Source organism: Ceratina calcarata, unplaced genomic scaffold (assembly GCF_001652005.2).
Source record: "Ceratina calcarata isolate Rehan_Ccalc_2016 unplaced genomic scaffold, ASM165200v1 scaffold48.2, whole genome shotgun sequence".
Classification (NCBI taxonomy): domain Eukaryota; kingdom Metazoa; phylum Arthropoda; class Insecta; order Hymenoptera; family Apidae; genus Ceratina; species Ceratina calcarata.
In genome coordinates this window covers 1,365,492-1,383,778 of record NW_017172225.1, presented here as the reverse complement: position 1 = coordinate 1,383,778, position 18,287 = coordinate 1,365,492, and the positions used below count along the sequence as shown (strand labels likewise).

Sequence of the window (18,287 nt, the reverse complement as noted above, 5' to 3'; positions counted from 1 at the left end):
CCTTAATTCACAAAGAAGTACGTCGACGTTTCGTTTAAAATTGTCACGAACGAAATTCTGATTTATAGTTCGTATCTAGTTTCCGTTGAGTAAATATTTTATTCGAATCATGAAATGGAAACTATTTATAATTTATTACGTGCTAACGATTCCAATCTTGTTTTCGAATCAATTTTATAAATCCATCGATCTCTCTGATTCGATAAACTCTGCTCTTCCCTCGGACGTTCTCGCGAAACTATGTATAATCCCTGCCGTCCTCGTCGAAACTCCGAGAAACGACGTTGACTAATCCAATCATCGTTCAGCTGCAAAGTCCTGCCTCGAGAAAGCGGTGCTCGAGCGTTTTCCACGGCGGGGTAAGTGTTCCCCTCGAGTGCCAATGGGAGCAGCGTCGGCGTCCTTAGAAAAAAATATTCCCTCCCCTCGCGTTTGAGATTTACGAGGAGATCCGAGAGACATGTTTTCACCGAAACTTGACCGACGACTCTATTTCCCTTCCTCGTGCATCCTTCCTCCACTTAGCGCGGGGCGATAAGTTTTATTGAAGGAATCGCGAAACGTTTCCGTGTGCTCCTGACGTTCGAACGGAGCCTTAAAACCGCGAGAACTCCGCTCGCTATCAGTCAAGTCCAAGTGGCTTTCGAAGTATACAGAAGCGTAATCTCGGGGATCGCATCGATTTCAGGGTTCGAACGAAGGGGGGCACGAGTTTACCGCAAAACCGTGGTTCTCCGGAATCGTTCGACGTTCGGTTTCACGAACTTGGATTATTCCAACTTAGTCTGGAACTGCATTCACCGCAGGCATCCCGATGGTACAAAACGACTTTATTCCGGGGCCTCGATTGTAAGGACGCGGTACCGTCGGACGGAAGAATCGGCGACCAGGGACGAACGGGTACGAAAGGAACGCGTAAGTAGGCCGCGGGCAGCGGGTGTCGGCCCTGTTCGCGGCGAAAAACCAGAAAAGACGTTCTCCACGGTCGGTGGGTCGAAAACCATCGACGCAACAGAGCGGCAGCGGCTGCACAATGGACTGACTCATCTTGCACCGTCAACCTTTCCCCTTTGTTCTCGCTGCTTGTTGTCATTCGAAAAGCGATAGCTTCTCTGTCGCGAGTAGGCGAACCGGGGAGGGAAAGTGGGAGAATACGCGGCGCGGGTGCCGAGCTCGAAGGGGTAGTTTCGTTGTTCCGCGGACCAAGAGCTGGTTTCGCCGCTCGGCAGAGGGGCAGGGCTTGACTCCTCTCGCCGAGGGAAAAGACCGACGACGGCGGCGGCGGCGGGGAGCAGGCTTTGGAGTGGAGTTCGATCCTCCGGTTGAGGTTTTGTTCCACCATTGTGATAACTCAAACAATGCTGCCCTGACTGGCGCATCGTACGCGAAGGACCGCAGAGGAGGGTCGAGAGTCTCTGTCGGTCTTTCATCCCTCCCTTCTTTCTCCTTTCTCCGTCTACCTATCTATATCTGCTTATCATTTATACGCGAGAAAAATATTAGGCGAGCTACAGAATTGGGTCGATTAGAAAAATGTCGATCTCTGATCGAGCGATTCTCGGTGTTCATATTCTTGTGACATATTCTCCAAGGCCAGGCAAAAGCCTGGTCGAGTCATCTTCTGTCTCGCAAAATGAGACTAAACAATAGACGCTCGTAACGCAGCGACGCATAATTAACTGTAAATACTTGGCTCTCTGCTATTTCTTGACTAACAATCCGGTGAGTTCGAACACTCGCTGTGTACATCTTCCAGTTTCTCGTCTCTCACACTCGATCTCGGGTACACTCCGCCTTTGCGACAGCCTCTTCGCTCTCGGTCGGATCATCTCTTACAGGGCTCTTTGTCTGCCGCGCTCCACTCCGTTGTACATGAAAAAGTCCATATAGTACACCGGCAACCGAGGGAAAAGACGTATTAATTCCAGAATATTCGTTCCAGAGAAAGATAAGAGAGCCATATTTTCGTTTTCCGCGTGTTCCTCTTCTCGCTTCTCTACCCCGTGAATTTTTTGCTCGCAGTTTTTTTTCAACTCGCGTTCAGCGCGAAACGTTTATTTCGAGTCCGAGCGGGGACGATTCGAGAGAAAACGACGCACAAAAGCGTGGAACGTACTCGCGTGCTTCTGTGCGCCGGGTTTGCAGCTATTACATATTCATTCGTGGACACTAACGATAGTCGTAGGAGTTCCTGGTGGAGAACCAGTTTGTAGATTTCCCATGTTTACTAACACCCGCGTTTATTGAACGACAATGCCTGTGTATCCTTCGAGTCGGCTCGAGTGAACAACGGGCATCCGCGGAATTTAATCTCGAAGAAGGGATCGAGCGTTCCGATCGACCAGAGATTCATCGGTCTTACCTGTTACATAATTCAGGCATATTACCTTTGTTCGGTGCATCATCGGTTCTCCTTTAACACAATATTAATAACTACGATCGAGTCTCAGGACTCGAGGAGTCACCTTTCAAGAAGAATCGCTTTGAGTCTTTACTGAAAGTAATTGATACCGAAAAGGATATTCGTGTTCAGTTCAAAGGCGATATTCGAACGTTCCCCTTGAATAAATATCTCGCACACGTCTCACTGCTCGTTGAAGTTAATTCTACCTTCCAGCGAGCGCGTGCCGCGAGATTGAACGTCAGTCGCAGGTCGATCAAAAGCGCTATCTAAGCTGGGCGCTCGCACACAGAGGATATTTTTAATTAATTTTCAAAAGCTTTTGTCGAAGTTCGAAACGCGAGAGGAGAAAATTGGGTAAGGAATTTTCAATTCTTGGGAAATATTCATAGAAACGTTTCCGGTGTCGTACCGCGTTTAAGCGTGATTGTCGGGGAGGAGGGGCGTCTGTTTTCGCGTTACACCGGTTCGATTTCAAGTCGATCCACGGCGCGGCGCGTCGCGCCGAGGAAACATCCAGAGGAAACTTGCTGGAGGCGGACGTGACGGAAATAAAACCGCGAACAGCATAGAAGTCGTCACGCCTTTAACGATTTCGGGTGGCCGACACCCCAGCTGCCGCGAAAGAGTTAGCAGCGGTTTTATCGATTGCGTTCACCATCGGAACTCCGCGGAAGAAACGCTGTTACGTCCCTTAGAGAAAAAAAAAAACCGATTGGAAGTTTCCTCGGGACGGCAGAAGTGGGGGTGGAGACTCCGCAAAGCCTCGAGGCTGTTCGCGTATTCCCGGTGAGGGAATCCGACCGACTCGGGCACTCGACCGGCCCAACTGCATGTTGAAAAATTCACCGAGCGTTAAAGCGGGAAAGGTCGAAGGGTAAAGAGCAAAGAGGTACCGGAAGAGGGGACCGAGCGAAGCTCTCCCGATCTCCGCAGGTGGGGGAGGCCAAACGCGCGGGCAAAGAAGATTTCACGCCGGTGGAGCACCGAAACGAAAACGAAAGCGACCGGCATTCGTCAACGAAAAAGCTTCTGATGGAAGTGTCTCGCTGAAATCGTGCCATGAATTTCAGACCGGCGAATCTAAAATTCTCACCTGCTACTTTATTATGTAGAAAGGATTATTATTAGTAGACTGCAGATTTCATGCATTCACAAATTGGAATATATAATGCGAGGTGACATAAGAAAGATCAAAGGGTGAATCCCTAGCTGGGTTACATTTTTTAAAATGAGATTCTTTTATTTAACAGTAACTCCATCTCTTTAAATCCGAAATTCGTACGATTTATGAATCCATAATTTCCTCCACGAAACCTCGTACGCGGATCCCGTAGAACGAATAATCAATTGATTTTATCACCGTCGAATTGTCTTGGCTTCGGTCGGTCGGTCATTGTGATCGTCCGATTGCTGGTACGGAAACTGTAACAACGAACGAACGCGCGGGTCCTCTTCCTCCCATTGTCAGACAGAATCGTGTTTGCGAAAATTTCGTGATTGTTCGACAACGGCGATCGATCGCGCTGATCGACGCAACAAAAGAACGGAACGACGTGTAACTACACGAGTACCAGCGCGTGTACAGATGGAATTACAATAGTTTACCAGAAAACATTGATACTAAAATTAACCCGACAAAGCCAGAGTCGCTGGATCGTCGTAGTAGATCCGATATCGAGCGACGAGTTACCTGACTGACGCAGCTCATCACCAACCCTGTTGCATGCACCGTTCGAAGTAATTAATTAATTAATTAATTAATTAAGGAAATAGGAACGATTGGACTTCAGTGAACTCGTTTAAGATTACGCGATGTATCGCTTATTAACATCTCTCGCGTCTCTGGGGAAGTTTCAGTGGGTAAACGAAAAACGCGCAAACAGCCTGGCGCGGCGCGACGCGACGCAGCGGGCGAATCATCAAGTCGTTCTCCAGTCCGAGCACGAAATTATACGAGTGCACTTTCGTTTATGTTACGTAATTAGCATGAGCCGTGGGGATGAGGGCGACGCCCGAGCCTTTGCATATTTATAATTTAAACATCCCCGCGGCGGACCACGCGAGCTAATATTTCGCGGAAAAATTCCGACGCACCGAAATCAGCCAATTCCTGCGATTTAAACCACCGTCGATTCCGCGTCTGTGCCGTTCGTCGAATTTATGCAAAACCGAACGCGAATCCCAAAAATGTTTGTGAACCGTCGGTAAATGGAATGAAAAGAGAAATCGGTGACAGGAGGCGACGTGCGTCGCTCGAGACGATATACTGAACGGATGTTCGGTTGTCTAGTGTTCTTGATCAGTAAGTGCGAGACTCGATCGCGGACGTGCATCATAGATCGATGGGCGATGAATGTAGCGGGAGGAGGGAACGTTCTACGTAAGCATTCAGCCAGGGTATGATGAATCGGCCTAATTTCGCGACCGAAAGGTCACGTAAGCTCGGTAAATCTTGGACAGTGGCATCGGTGGCGGACGCGTTTCAGAGGAGCGAAACATTTAGCGGCGATGCACGCAAATCCCGCAACGCCCGGTGCCATAGCTGGGGTCGACCAAACCGCCGCTGGGATAGTCGTGGGGCCGTAGGAAGCGATTCCTAAATCATATCAGCGCGCACGAAACACACGCCACGCATTCCTGAAACTGTTTGCTGTCGCCTACCTCCCGACCCACGGGTTTCGGATAAAGGTGCGTTCTCCACCGGCGTTTCGTTTAATCAGATTTCCCTGGAAATTACCCGTTCCTATATTGCGCTCGAATTTCTGTCGCACGCTAAATTTATGATCGAGCAAAATTTATTTTTGAACGCAACAAGAAGGTGATACTCTATATTTAACCAAACGAAGTATGAATTCGAAGATCGTTATAAATTTTATTGGAGAGACGGTATTTTAAACGTTATCGTATACATATTACATTACAATTCTAATTGGGCTTTGTACGTTGTCGTACACGGGGCTTAAGGTGGCTCCTTCGTACACGTGAACACATACGTTCTCTAGTTTCCGTCCCTCCGGCAAAATGTTTCTACCCTGCACGGTGCACCGTGGTCCACCACGCCCGAGGGAGGCCGAGTCGATCCACTGGCCATAATCACCCTCGGCATCTCGTCGATGAGATTAATGTCGCTGGCCCGCCTCCGAACGCGTCGCTCGTACGAAATTTCCGTTTCTCTCGCTACCGTTTACTCGCGATATCGAGTCTCGTTATCGCCGAATATCGATCATCAAAATACAAACTAACCGCGAGCCCTGGTGTCATTGAACAACGCGAGAAGGAAAAAAAAAATTGGAAAAAAAATACGGTAATGAAATATCGCTCCGATCGTTGCCGGGAAAAGCTCTTCTCGCGTGCTAAAAAGATAGGCCAGGTCGGGAAAGCTAGGAAAGTCTTCCCGTCCCCCCTGGGAAATGTCCTGTAATCCAAGGAGCTAAATAAGCCCGAAGGCAACGGTGAGAATATCACGTTCGAAACGATACTCGCACGTCGGGGGAATCGAACCGTTCGTCCCTAATTAACATCGGCCCTTTACTTACCCGCGCATCGACTGAATACCGAATATCCGAGGCCCCGGCGTATGATCGATAGAACCCTTGTCGATGACGGTCGGATCAGCGTCTCCCTATCCGACGCTCTTTTATAATAATCGAATAACTCGGCTAATTGGCAATTCGCCGGAAGACTTCGCAACTTTTTAATCAATATTTATTGAAATAACGGGAAATTTGTTAGAGGATTAATGAAAGACTTGGCACACACGTGCCGCGATCGTAAATTGAAAACTGTTACCCGAGTGAACAGCCTTTATCGCTTGTGCATATCGTCCGGTAAATGTATTGGAGGAGAGAGCACAATTTTATTAAACTCTTTCGAGAGTCGGAACTACTGCTTGGGCAGGGATCGTACAAACAACCGATATCTGCCCCTCTCCCTCCCCTCCGCATCCCCCCCGGTTTCATCCTGGTTAATTGCCAACCTGGAATTTCTGCAGCTAACCGCTCGTGTTTCCACCGTGCTCGATGAAAAACATTCTAAACCCGCGATCCCATCGAAATGGGAGCGGGGGAATTTTTTCGAGTCACCGAAACGCGTTTGTGATCTTTGTAGCACGGCTTGGCAGCGATTAGCGAAATTACGCTCCTTCCGGCAAATGATCGGTGCTCGCATTGTTTGAAAATTCATCTCTCATATTCGCCGCGAGACACGGCGAAACGTTGTTAAGAGTTCTTGGACTTGTTAACGAGTTTGAACGATTCTACGCGTGGTCGTGCCCGCTGTTCTCCAAACTAACGTGCACTCGGTTCGTGTTTATCGACTTCGTTTCTCGGACGGATTAAACTCTGACATTGGACGAAATTCGCGTGTACGGGAATTCGTGCGACCTTCTTTCGAAATTATTTTCGCAAAGTGGAGGCATGCGAAGTTGTTCGAAAAATAAAATCTCACCTGTTTCTGGATGGTCGAACGAGAAATTCGGTCGGTGCGGTTTGAAAGGTAGCAGAGGGTTCACCGCATCTTTTCTAACGTGTTCGACGTAGGTTCACGTGCCGCCACTGCCGTCGTCGACGCCACTATCACTGATTATTATCACTGCCACCAGCACCAGCACCACTGAAACCCACTACTACCACCACTGTGATAATTTATATAGAAATCTCAACGCACCCGCACGAGTTCATTCGAAAGTTTCTGTTTTCCACGCTGCACCTCGTGCGTGTTTCCTGAAGAGATCGCGCGTTACGAAATTGTCACGAGTCATCACGAACGGAATTCAAATTCATCTCGAACGGGTCGCGCGTTCTCTGATCTCTGTTTCCACCCCTGTACCGTGGCGAGCACGTTGCCGAGAAACGACTCGAGCGCGTTCTACCCCTAGCGTAACCGGGGTTCGACTGAAGCGAGACGAACGAAGCTACGTTCGCGATACCCGAGCGCATGCTCTGAGTTTCCTCGGTTCACCCGCGACTGTGTCGGTGTGCCACTGGTGTGCGTGCCACCTATAAAGGGTGGTCAAGAAAATTCTCGCGGAATCAAAATCCCATCGAAGAAGTCGTTCGCCAGATCGAACGCCCTCCCCCCTCGCGCCCCTTAACTCGATTTCGAACAAGGAAACCATGAAAACCTTTGTAAACGTTCCCTTTTATATTTCCCGTCGCGGAGCGACCGAGCTGCATTTTTACGCGTCGCCTAGTTACGCCGCTGTATTTATTTTCCCGACGGAAGAAACGACGAGTTCCAGGAGGAACTTTTTTCTTCGGTGGAGAAAGAAGGTCGAGGGTGCGTTTCGAATCCTGTCGCACTGAATATAAAAGGAGCGACCGTGTTACTTAACAGCGTCTTTTCAGAAGGTGTTTTTATAGCCGAGCGGCAGCCAAAGCGCATCGAGTGCTCGCGACGTGATCAGACCACCTCTTCGGGATTCGAAGAATACTCGAGAAACGCATCCCTCTCCGAGGTATCCTGGAAAATATGAACTCGCTGATTCGCGCGATATTGCCGCGTGGATGCGTCGAGTGCACTTTTAGTCGGGTTCGTCGGGCGAAAACTCGCGTGTGTATATCCGCAGCGCGATGTTTACCCGTGCGCGAATGGCGAATTAAAGGGAAGAAAGTTGCGACGGCGACGCGACGTCCTCCTGCGAGAATCAGGCCAAATTGCGTTACTTAATTACGTCCGTTACGGGACACCGTGCATCCGATTTTACGAATTTTCACCGAGCAACTTTTAACGATCCCTCCCTTCCCTCGGCTAGTAGCTCGTTAACTTTTATGACCGCCGCGTCGTGCAACTCGAACCGTGTGTAGGGAAAAAAGAACGGTTTCTAATTTTCGCGCGTTTACACGCGTTTTTATCGTTTCTTCGAAAAGCCGTGCGCGAGGTTTATCTCGTTTTCCATCGGAGAAGGCCACGCGACATCGATACTCTCTAATGAGATCTACGAGCGCGGCTCGGAGTTCCGCGCGGCAAAAAATATTCGAGATTTCGCGAGATGATCTCGTAATCGGCTCTCGTTAATGGATACCGCGTACAAAAGGCGGACCGGTTTCACAAAGAGAGGTTCGCACCAATACTTTTCTCTCCCGGTCATTATTCTGCCGTAACCCGCCGCGCCCGCGACACGTTCGCATTTCCGTGTTGCCTGCTCCTTTTTTCTCTCGCAGTTCTTTTCTATATTAGCGTACCGGTGGCTTACACCGGTCGTTTACTCGCTATTACGAATAATGGAATCGATTCGTCTGGACGATTTGCGCTTTGCACAGCTCCTATTCTTCATTCGCCAATTTTCATCCCGACCAGGAACAGAGTCAATAATGCACACACACAGAGAACCTTGAACTTGATAAGGGAAATCTCTCGTCGCAATACGGCAAAGGTAGAACTGTCGACGCGATCATAAAGTCGGGGGCGTTACAGTTCCTCGCCCGAGGGGGGAAAAGAGAAAATTTAATCGGGCGAAAGGTCGGTAAAAATTTCAGCAGCCGTTGATTCGGAGCGGGCGGGAGGCGGCAAGGAGGCAGCGAACGACGAATGTTCGTGTCGTTTGAACGAGGCCACCGCCGCGGCAACGGTGGTTGCTCTGGAAAAAAAGCTATTCGTACCTTCGACGAAACAATACGAGTTTTACACGGTGCCGTAGACGCAACGCGAACGCGTAGCCACTAGATGCTATCGCTCGGCTGCTACTTGAATAATTAACGCCCGCTGCGACGTTTATAATTAATATAGCCCATTATCGCGACCAACCTCGAATTTCCCTCGCATCGAATCGTCAGATGGTCGACCTAATTAACCAAGCGCCATTTACAATTGGAATTCGCGCGCGCGGAAACGAATCCAGCACCCGCTAATTTTGTTCGCGCCAATTACAAATAGGCGATCGTGTTCACGATTATTTCGCGTCGGTCCGCGAGCCCTCCGCTACGACCGTCGAACCTACGGGGAATAATCGATGCGAACCGGAAATCGTATTTAGACCCTCTTTTGGACGTTCAACCGCGGCGGTGGTAGAATTTTATCACCAGATACCTGGGTCCTATCGCCTCTCGGCTAATCGGCTATGCGGATATTCGCCATCTTGAAATTCCGGAAGCCTCGCGCGGAAGTTTCCACGAGTTTCACCAATAAGTTTGTGTATCGCGGTATTGCAGCTGACCGAGCTTGCCTAGTTTCCGTCCGACGATCTTCCATTCCCGCGCGCTCTCCGCGTTCCTCCCGCCCCGCGTTAGTCTGGAACTTCCGCTCTTTAGAGGGCCTGGACGGGACACCGTAACGGTCGAGAGCAGGAAGGGACGCGTTTGAAAGGGTGAAAGGGAGGAAGGAAACGACAGCGCGCACACGTAGAGGAGAACGATTGTCCGAAAAAAGTGAATGCGGAATTACGGTTGGGGGAAAAAGGTCGGGAAGCATCGACCCGAGAGGGAGAGAATGTCTCGCCCCTTCTCTCGTGGAACTCCCTGAAGGACCCTCGAAACACACTGGTTGAGAAACACAACGGAGCTAAAAATTTCGTCTTTTGTTTTAAACGATTCACCGACCTCCGCGTGGTCTCTCCGTGCAAAAAGCGGATTAATACCGCCGGTAGAGTTTTTAGAGGCGTGCGCGCACACCGAGGGACGCGCCGTCGTTCCCCGTGGACGGGACGCAATCTCGAAGCATGGTTTACAAGGAACGTAATTCAGTTCCTCGGTCGAGTTTTCTTGTTCGTGAAGCGACGCGAGTACGTCTCCGTCCCTCCCTCGCAATTATGATCGAGCGAATCGTGAAGCGAATAATCAAATTTTTATTTTTCTCGCGCGAGTGCCGCGTCAACTACCGAGAGAGACGGGGTTGTTCCCGCTCCCCCTCCCCTTCTCGCGGAACCGTTCGGGGAAACGGAAAAGAGAACGCTGTTACAGCGTTCTCTCGACGGGTGGGAAAGAGTGGCGCGCGAGGGCGGGTGGAACGAGGAAAGAGGAAACTCGTTTAACGACCGTGCCAGCGAGCTGATACACGAACGACACGGAATACATCTGCAACGAGATGCAAATTGCGGACTTACGAAGTATTGTTACGGACGTGCGACAGCATGCGCTGCAAATAATAAATCGAGCGGCCGCGTCTAGTGGTATAGGTGCGCGACAATTCAGCCGGCGGACCGATGCGATGTTTCTTCGGATTCGCGTTTACCCCGTGGTTAAACAGAAACGAGAGGGAGAGGTACAGGTCGTGCCACGGTTCTCAAGGCGGTGTATAAACGAGAACGCGGAACGAACTGTCCCGATACGTTCTGCTCCTCCGATAAAATTATTCTGTTAAGTTTTATTCTCGAGGTCTGTTCGGAACGTTGCTTGCTCTCCCATTTAAGCAAGATTCAAGTGCAAATGAGCATGTTCTCTGACTCGTTGACGAGCGTTTGCTCGATCGTCGACCTTTCGACTTCCGACTTTGCACAGTCGAATTTTATCGAAAAAGGAGCGTGCTCGCTCGCTCGCTCGCTCGGTTTAAACGCGCCTTAAGAAGCCGAAGTAAATGCACGTCTCCTCGTCGTTCAGGAATTGTGTCGAGGAAAGCGAATCTCGACGTTGGCTACTTCCGAGCGGTTTAGCGCGTTTCGGAAACTACTGTGGCGCAGACGAGACGTGGCAGGCAGGAGGCAGGCAAAGCCTCCTCTCTCTCGCGGAGAACGACCCCCATCCCCCGTGCTCTCTCGCACCCCTCGGCTCCAGCTGGTCCCTATGGCAACGCACTTAAGCTCGCTTTAGTATTTCAGTCCGTAGGAGAGAGGGTTCCCTCTCTCAGCTGACTCTTCTCTCTCTTGGCCAACCCCTTGACGACGGCCAACTATTGTCCGAGCCGCGTCGCACTGGGCCAACTCTGCTCCTTCCGCTTTAAACGCTCTCCCCCACCTCGCCGATTCCAATTTTAACTCTCTCACTTGTTTTTCTTCCGAACTCTCTTGCGCGCACGGGACGGTTCCGTTCGAAATTTCAATACCAATAGGATCTTCAGTCACTGCCTCGACTTCGTCTTTGCATTTTTAAATTCGCTCATAGAACACCGTATCCGTTCACTTCTTAAATTTTAAACGAGATACGATGATACCGTATCACGAAACATGTCGTAGACCGGGCTTCCTTCAATTCATCGCATCACAACGCGTACATTTCTCAGCGAGTGCCGACACATGCGGAGAACTCCGTTTCGCTAGTTCCACGGAGCCCGTTGCTCTTTCGTTTCGTCCCAGGGTGAACCGCGCTGCTCGTTTCTGTGTCCAAGAACTAAATGCGCTCGTCTCTGGATACGCTTTTACGCCCGTCTACGTCCGTCCAGGACATACCTTCGTAATGCTCTTAACAGCTTTGAAATTAGTTTCCACCGTTTTCTTTCGTCCCCTCAAATTTCTCTCCCGGCGTAATTCCGCGCCGCGTCTGACGCGTGTTCTCAACGTCTTCTTCTCCTTCTACTACGACCATCCACCCCGTCCCCGCCCCCGCGATCTTCTTTTCATCCGCAGTTCCCGCGATGCGCCAAGAATTTAAGTAAAACACCGTTTTAAACCGGTCGGCTAACGAGTCTCGGGGAAAACTAGTGCTCGCTCGTGCATAATCGCATCCTAGTTACTCAGAAGGTTTAACCAAGGGAGATGATCAAATTAAAACTGAGATTCGATCACGCCGGATTAGACTTGTTTAAAAGTTTTCCGTAGGCTCTTCATCCTCGGCCAGTGTTAGACGAGTAGAAACTCTGAACGGCGTGTTATTTTCGAACGGTGCTCGTTTATCGTAGATCCGATAAAGCACGCGACGCGAGAGATAAATCATTGACGCGATAAGAAGTACTCGCGAGGTAAGCAAATTCTCAAACGTTTCCGGTGAAATACACCCCCGTTCATAAGTCTTAGAACATGCTATAAAATGTCCTGGGAGTACGTATATAAAATTGTGTCTGTCCCCTCGTTTGAAGTACAATTTTATTACGACTCTTCATAACTTATGTGATTTTCCAACGGGGACAGTTTCCCACGGTCACTCGTTTCAAGTATTTTTTTATAAATAACGAGTGCTCGGAAACGTCCTGAAACTTAATGAACGCACCCTTCTGTCCGGCGATTTTACTTTTTCTCTTCCCGGTCGCATTTACGCGCAGGGAAAATCAATACGCGATAACAAGGTGGCGAAATGCCGCCGATAAGGATGATATTTATTGCCTGGGCGTTAATATACATCTCCCGCTGCTAGTCGGGAGGAGCAAAAAGACTGTATATAGAGTCCAGTGCTTAATGAGCACCGTGGAGTTTATTACCCCGCGCTTAACAGGGATTAAGTTTAATACAGCTTTAAAAAGAGCTCGGCTCTAAAGCGAAGAAACACAGACCGGATGTAAAAGCATCCTCGATAACGGCAGACCGACCATAACTCCTGATTGTTCGAATCGTCGAACGCATTCACACATGGAATACGATATCATCCCCGTCGTACTCGGTTTATATTCATAACACACTGGTCTAACGTACCGTACTTAGTCTTGGAAGTTGAATCACAAAGGAGATACGCATTCATCAAATCTCATAGCACACAGCGTTCGATACTGGACAGGGGCGACAGCCACCTTGGAAGGAAATGCACCTATAATAAATATGCCCAGGACCAGCAGACATAAATCCCGCGTAATTGAATTTTCAACGTCCATAACTGGTCGTCGTCGGCTGGTGCGACCTCGCAGGAAATAGGATGGGACGTATCTTAAACCGAGTGGGATTCTATCCTTGAAAGCGGCCCTTACTTCGATTAAACGCGCCACCCTTATTCGTACGTTCCCCGCTTCGACATGTTCGCGGAGCGGAACAATTTTTAATTCACTCCCCCGGACCGATTCTATCGCTTTTTCCTCGCCGGTTGGCTCGTCCGTCTCCGTTAGGCGACTCGTTTTCTTTCTTTCGATCCTCGGAAAACGAAGAGAGTTCCTTTGACGGGAACATCTAATCAAGGATTTCTTGGAGGCCAGGAACCCTCGCCCTGCCAAACTGCGCTGCTCCTCGCTACCCTCTTCTCATTCTTCTTGACTTCTCTCTTTGTCCGTCCTCTACGGCTCTCGTTTCTCCCCAGCGGGCTTACCCACAGCGGGACGAACCATGGAAAACTTTGATTGTGCGAAAGTCGCGCGCGGCGGCGCCGCCGACAAAGAGAGTGGAGAGCGAATTCGATGGAATCTCACTCGATTGGAAATTCCATCGTTCGATGACTCGCGTGTACATTTTAGCGGATGAGTCGTCTTAAGATACGCTCTTCCATTTCTTGAATAAAAGAGAGACGATTCTTATTAAATAGTTTCATCGAATTCGATTTCCGTCCAAGATATTAATCCGTCGATTTAATTAATCCATTTATGGAAAAATTCTTTCTTCGAATCAGCATCACAAGTGTTTTATTCCGCATACATAGAACAGCAGTATTTTAATTAATAATTTATATGAAAAATTCGAAGACGTCGTTTAAAGAATTTTATTAGAACGACAAAAGGGTTACGAAGCGCTGAGCGTACGCGATTAATCGTCGATGTCGAGGAACGTTTCCCATCCGCGACGCTTAATGTCTTGTATCCGCAAAGTCCGCGAATTTTCGTCGGTTAACGCGACGAGAAACCGTGGGGGAGCAATGACGTCAGAGATTACGATAAGCCCTCCCAGCGGCGAGAAACAAATGACGTACTAACTGCATATTAACCAAACTGCCGGAGTAACCGTTGACTCCGCCTACTGTCCGTGGAGAGTCGCGAGTAGTACGAGTACGTACAGCGTGTCCGCCGCGAGTTAATAAAGGCTAACCGAGCACGATTCGGTATGAAGCTCCTAGGCGAATCGTATTAAACGATATTCGTACCCTTACACTATTCAATTAAGATTCCGATCCACGGGAACAGATAATAACTGCTCGGTTGACGGAAAACATCCCGATTACTCGAATTATCTCCAACTTTTATCACGAACGAGTTCCATTACCTCTGAGAGTAAAGCTTAGAACACAAATGGATTGGAAGTTTTTGAGCGAGCCGCAACAACCTGGAAAGTATTAGTGGGATCTGTCACGGGCGAAATCGCGAGTTTTTTTTAAGGTGGCTCCCGTTGTTCTGTCTCCTTTCTTCTACCCTGGTTCTTTTTCCGCGTATATTTCACGCGACCGAATCTCTTCCCGTGTATATCCGCGCGTATTCATGGAGCGATGTTTCCCGAGGAAGCTTTCCGACCGTGAGTTTACATGTTATTCATTACCTCCGTTTTCGCCGGGCCTCGGAATTAAAACGACGCGAGTAAAATCGAGAGCTGGATGACTTGCATCTTGTATTAACGATTCGTTTCCGTTTAGTTAAGTAAAAGGAAATGAACACGATACTCTGTGGATTCATATTTTCGTGTGCAAAGAAGTAATGCAAATCTGTACGCAAGGGCAGTCTCCCTTCTTTTTTTAAAAGAATCTCGCGTAAAGTATCGTCTTTCTGCGAATCTTAAGGACGAGGATTCCTGAGAAGTTAAGGGGATCAGAATAACGAGAGTGTAAGGAGATCCTCTCAATTTTCCGTAACAAGCGCAACGAGAAACTATGCTTTTTTCCCCTCGTTGCTCCCGTCACGCGCCGCTCGAGGAAATGAAAACTCACATGTTGCTTAGACAAGCGTACGTTAAAAATGGAACGAAAATGCTGCAACAACGAATTAACATTTGGCTCGCGATGTTTTTAATTCTGCAAAGATGTTTGCGTTTCCGTTAGCGTATTAGAAAGTAACTTCGCTCAGGTCTGCGCAGTGTACGACGCACAAATCTAATAAGACAGTTTGCTCTGTAATCACCTTTAATAATACTTTAACAAGCGTAAAATCAGTTAGTAGTACATCGTATTTTACGATCGGGCGTACACAATTACGTAAAATGATTACGCGAATCGATAGTATAAATGAGGAATCGAGATCGCACTAGTAATAGTAGCGGTGTCGGTGGTGGTGGTGGTGGTGGTCTTTTCAGGGCGACTCGATTCACGATCAAAAATCGTGGTTCGCGGTTCGTTTTAACGTCGATTTATGCGTCGTCCGATTTAATCTTCTCCGTTTGGGCGGACGCGGTATCGTGAACTATTTCCGGCTCGCGGATACCCATCCATTTGCATCGCTTTTGCAATTCTTGTCGGTATCTACGCAGAGAAAAGGGCGAGGTATACAACACGGGATAATCATTTCGTTTGTATTCAACGTCGATGATATCGCGGTGCTTGGGCTCGTTACCTCGGATGATTGATCGCGTAAATCCACGGGTCGATGCAAGATACCGATTTGGCGAACACAGCAGGCAGCATCGTCGACACTGGCGTTAAAAGTTCCCTACAAGGCAAAACTGTGAGAACTTGTTTTTAACGATCGGCGAATCGAGAGTCGCAGTTGCTCAAATTAATCCACTTATCAAAACATCGCTTAATTAAGAAGCTAAGTCAAACGACCGACACTGATGCGATCCTCAGCCTGTTAATTACCGATTGCCAAATGCGCCTATCATAGCGACGGTTGCGTACGGTGTCCAGGCCATCAGAAACAGGAAGAATATCGTGAACGCCACTTTAGCGATTCTCAACTCGACGCTCCTCTCTTTGTCTTGATTCGACACCAACGACTTCACGTTCATCTTCTTTGCCTATTAGTGAGAACACTTTGTTAGAGACCGTTTCGACCCTAGATTCATCTCTCTGTCCAACCTGTTCCCGTAACATCTTCTCGTGGTTGCGAATAGACTTGAGTAGCTGGGAATAAAAGTATACGATGAAAATCATGGGTATACAGTAGGACCATATGAAGATGCACACGACGAAGACCTTCGTGTCTTGGTCGTCCGTGAGGTAGTCGAATGTACAGGTCGTGAGAAAGCCCTCTGGAAAATTTCAAGCGAACACTGTGAACCAGAGTCTCAGGTTGCCTTTAATTTTTGTATTCATTTTTCTAGTATTATTCGAGGGGCGATTAAATTTGAGATCGAGTATCAGAGAAATGGTCTCAGAGTAATTGACAAGAAAATTATTTGAAGATAAGAGCGTTCGTTACCAGTAGAGTATCGTCCCCAAACTCTCACCAGCGGCAAAACGCTGAATGGCATCACCCAGAACCATGTGAAAAGGATGATAACCACGGCTTGCTTCGAGTTAAGCCGTCCGTCGATCGGACAGGAAATGGTTCTGCGAAAATTGTAGGATTCAATGATATCTCCGTATACTGATAACTAGACCGCAGATCTTTATGAAGTATGAAACAATCGGAAAGAAGTATTTTAAATAGAAATTTCTCTTGTCACTTTCTTTGTTTTTCACATTCGGTCACATGCATTCCTTGTATCCTCTGTAGATACGATTCCTCTATGAATCTACGATCTACTAATGACTACAATTATAATTATCGTAACCTGTATCTGTCGAAAGCGATGGCAGCGTTCGTGATCGCTTGTCCCATGCCAGAAATCGACCCAAGAATCGCGTAAACGTCACATCCGATTTCCCAGCCTATCATACGTTCCATGAAGCTATTTATCAGTAACATTGGCATCTCTATCGCCATTACTATGTCGAATATAGCTAGGCTGATTATGAACATGTTCGACGCCGTTCTCAGCGATTTTGATCTGAAACGTTACGATCATTTCGATACTGTCGATCGGTATCAGTCAGCTTGAGATCTACTGAAACGCGAGGGTATTTCGAAGCGACCCTCCGGTACGAGGGGTGGTTTTCACGGCACGTCAAGGGAGGGCGCTACCACCCCGAACGACGTCGGGGCTGAAACACTTACGTGCTAAATATCCACACGACGCAACAGTTCCCTACGAGAGACATGACTAACAGTATGAAGTAAATGAGCGCGACTCCAATGTGCCAATATTTTCCAGGTGCTATGAAGCCTCTCCAGTGGGGATGCACGAGTTCCGAGTATTCCGGCGGCACGTTCCATCCCAAAAATCTTTCTCGCATCGATGGAACGAACCTGAACGGGTGAGTGAAACAAGCAGCGTTTCAAAATTCCATTTCGTTTCTCATAAATGTTCGACGTCCAGTTTTCATTGGCTAAGCAGAGCCAATCGAGTAAACTGTCGCTCGGACGGGACGACCATCGCCTTCTACTCGCCCTACGTAAATAGGGGCAAGAGAAAAGTGGCCAGTTCTCTCGCCTACGTTTTCATTGCTCCTGTTTGCGCAAGCCGAGCAGATGGTCAGTCGCTCATGGACCGATGCGATGTACATGGTACGTTGGTTAGACCGATGAGCCTCGGCCGTGAAACTAGACAGTGACTCGATCGGCTCGAAGGTATTCGCTCTGTCGAAAGACGTTCCTTTACGCGTACACACCCGGTTTCCTCGCCGATGTAAGCCAACGGACCGTTGACGACCGTCTCGTTGCGTAATAACATCCCGGCACGACTCGAAGAATTCCTTTACGCTCGGTACACGGGAGCCGCTTTAGAAGTGGACGACGAGCCGGTTCACGATTCGCTCGCGATCGGTTCGTTTCGTATTTAACTCGCGACTGCGAGAAAAGGAAGAAAATGCACACGTTTTTGAAGTGAGACGCGGCGGAGAGGTCGTGAATACGTTCCGCAACTCACTTGATTCGGACCGTCACGATCCTTTCCTTTTATATGGCGACGCGAGAAGGGAATTCGCGGATCCGGGGCGAATGGCGTGCCGCTTGAGAGCTTAATTCGATTTGCGATTTACGAATACGAGAAACCTTTTGTTCGGCTGAGTCTAGGCGGTCACGCGAACCGATCTCACCGCCTTTCTGCCACCCTTTGTCACGCACGATGCCCTTTAGCGACCACTCTTAATCTCCGACCAAGGCTACGCTCGAAGGAAAATCAGATGACTTTCCGTAAACAAAT

General features: G+C 48.7%; 2 protein-coding genes across 3 annotated transcripts in view; both read right to left on the bottom strand.

Annotated features, from left to right (window-relative positions):
- Lar (tyrosine-protein phosphatase Lar) overlaps positions 1-7,283 on the bottom strand; it is a 224,635-nt gene extending 217,352 nt beyond the window's left edge. For both annotated transcript variants that reach the window (XM_026816022.1, XM_026816024.1), the window contains exon 1: positions 6,851-7,283. The gene's annotated coding sequence lies outside the window, so the exon portion shown is untranslated. The remainder of the gene's footprint in view (positions 1-6,850) is intronic.
- A 7,927-nt stretch (positions 7,284-15,210) lies between these two features.
- Rh5 (Rhodopsin 5) lies at positions 15,211-17,816 on the bottom strand. Its single transcript, XM_018029066.2, has 8 exons — positions 17,755-17,816; positions 17,201-17,392; positions 16,818-17,033; positions 16,463-16,593; positions 16,120-16,292; positions 15,901-16,058; positions 15,656-15,751; positions 15,211-15,564 (listed from the first exon to the last, which is right to left on the bottom strand). The coding sequence occupies exons 1-8, from the start codon at positions 17,814-17,816 to the stop codon at positions 15,453-15,455; spliced, it is 1,140 nt and encodes a 379-aa protein (XP_017884555.1). The 3' UTR covers positions 15,211-15,452.
- Positions 17,817-18,287: the final 471 nt, after the last annotated feature.

Excerpts from the sequence above, each read along its gene's own strand:
- Rh5 (XM_018029066.2), bottom strand. The coding sequence starts at position 17,816 with ATGTTATTACGCAACGAGACGGTCGTCAACGGTCCGTTGGCTTACATC. Across the intron at positions 16,293-16,462 it reads TTGGGGACGATACTCTACTG|AGGGCTTTCTCACGACCTGT; the intron begins GTAACGAACGCT and ends GAAATTTTCCAG. Across the intron at positions 16,059-16,119 it reads AGAAGATGTTACGGGAACAG|GCAAAGAAGATGAACGTGAA; the intron begins GTTGGACAGAGA and ends TCTCACTAATAG.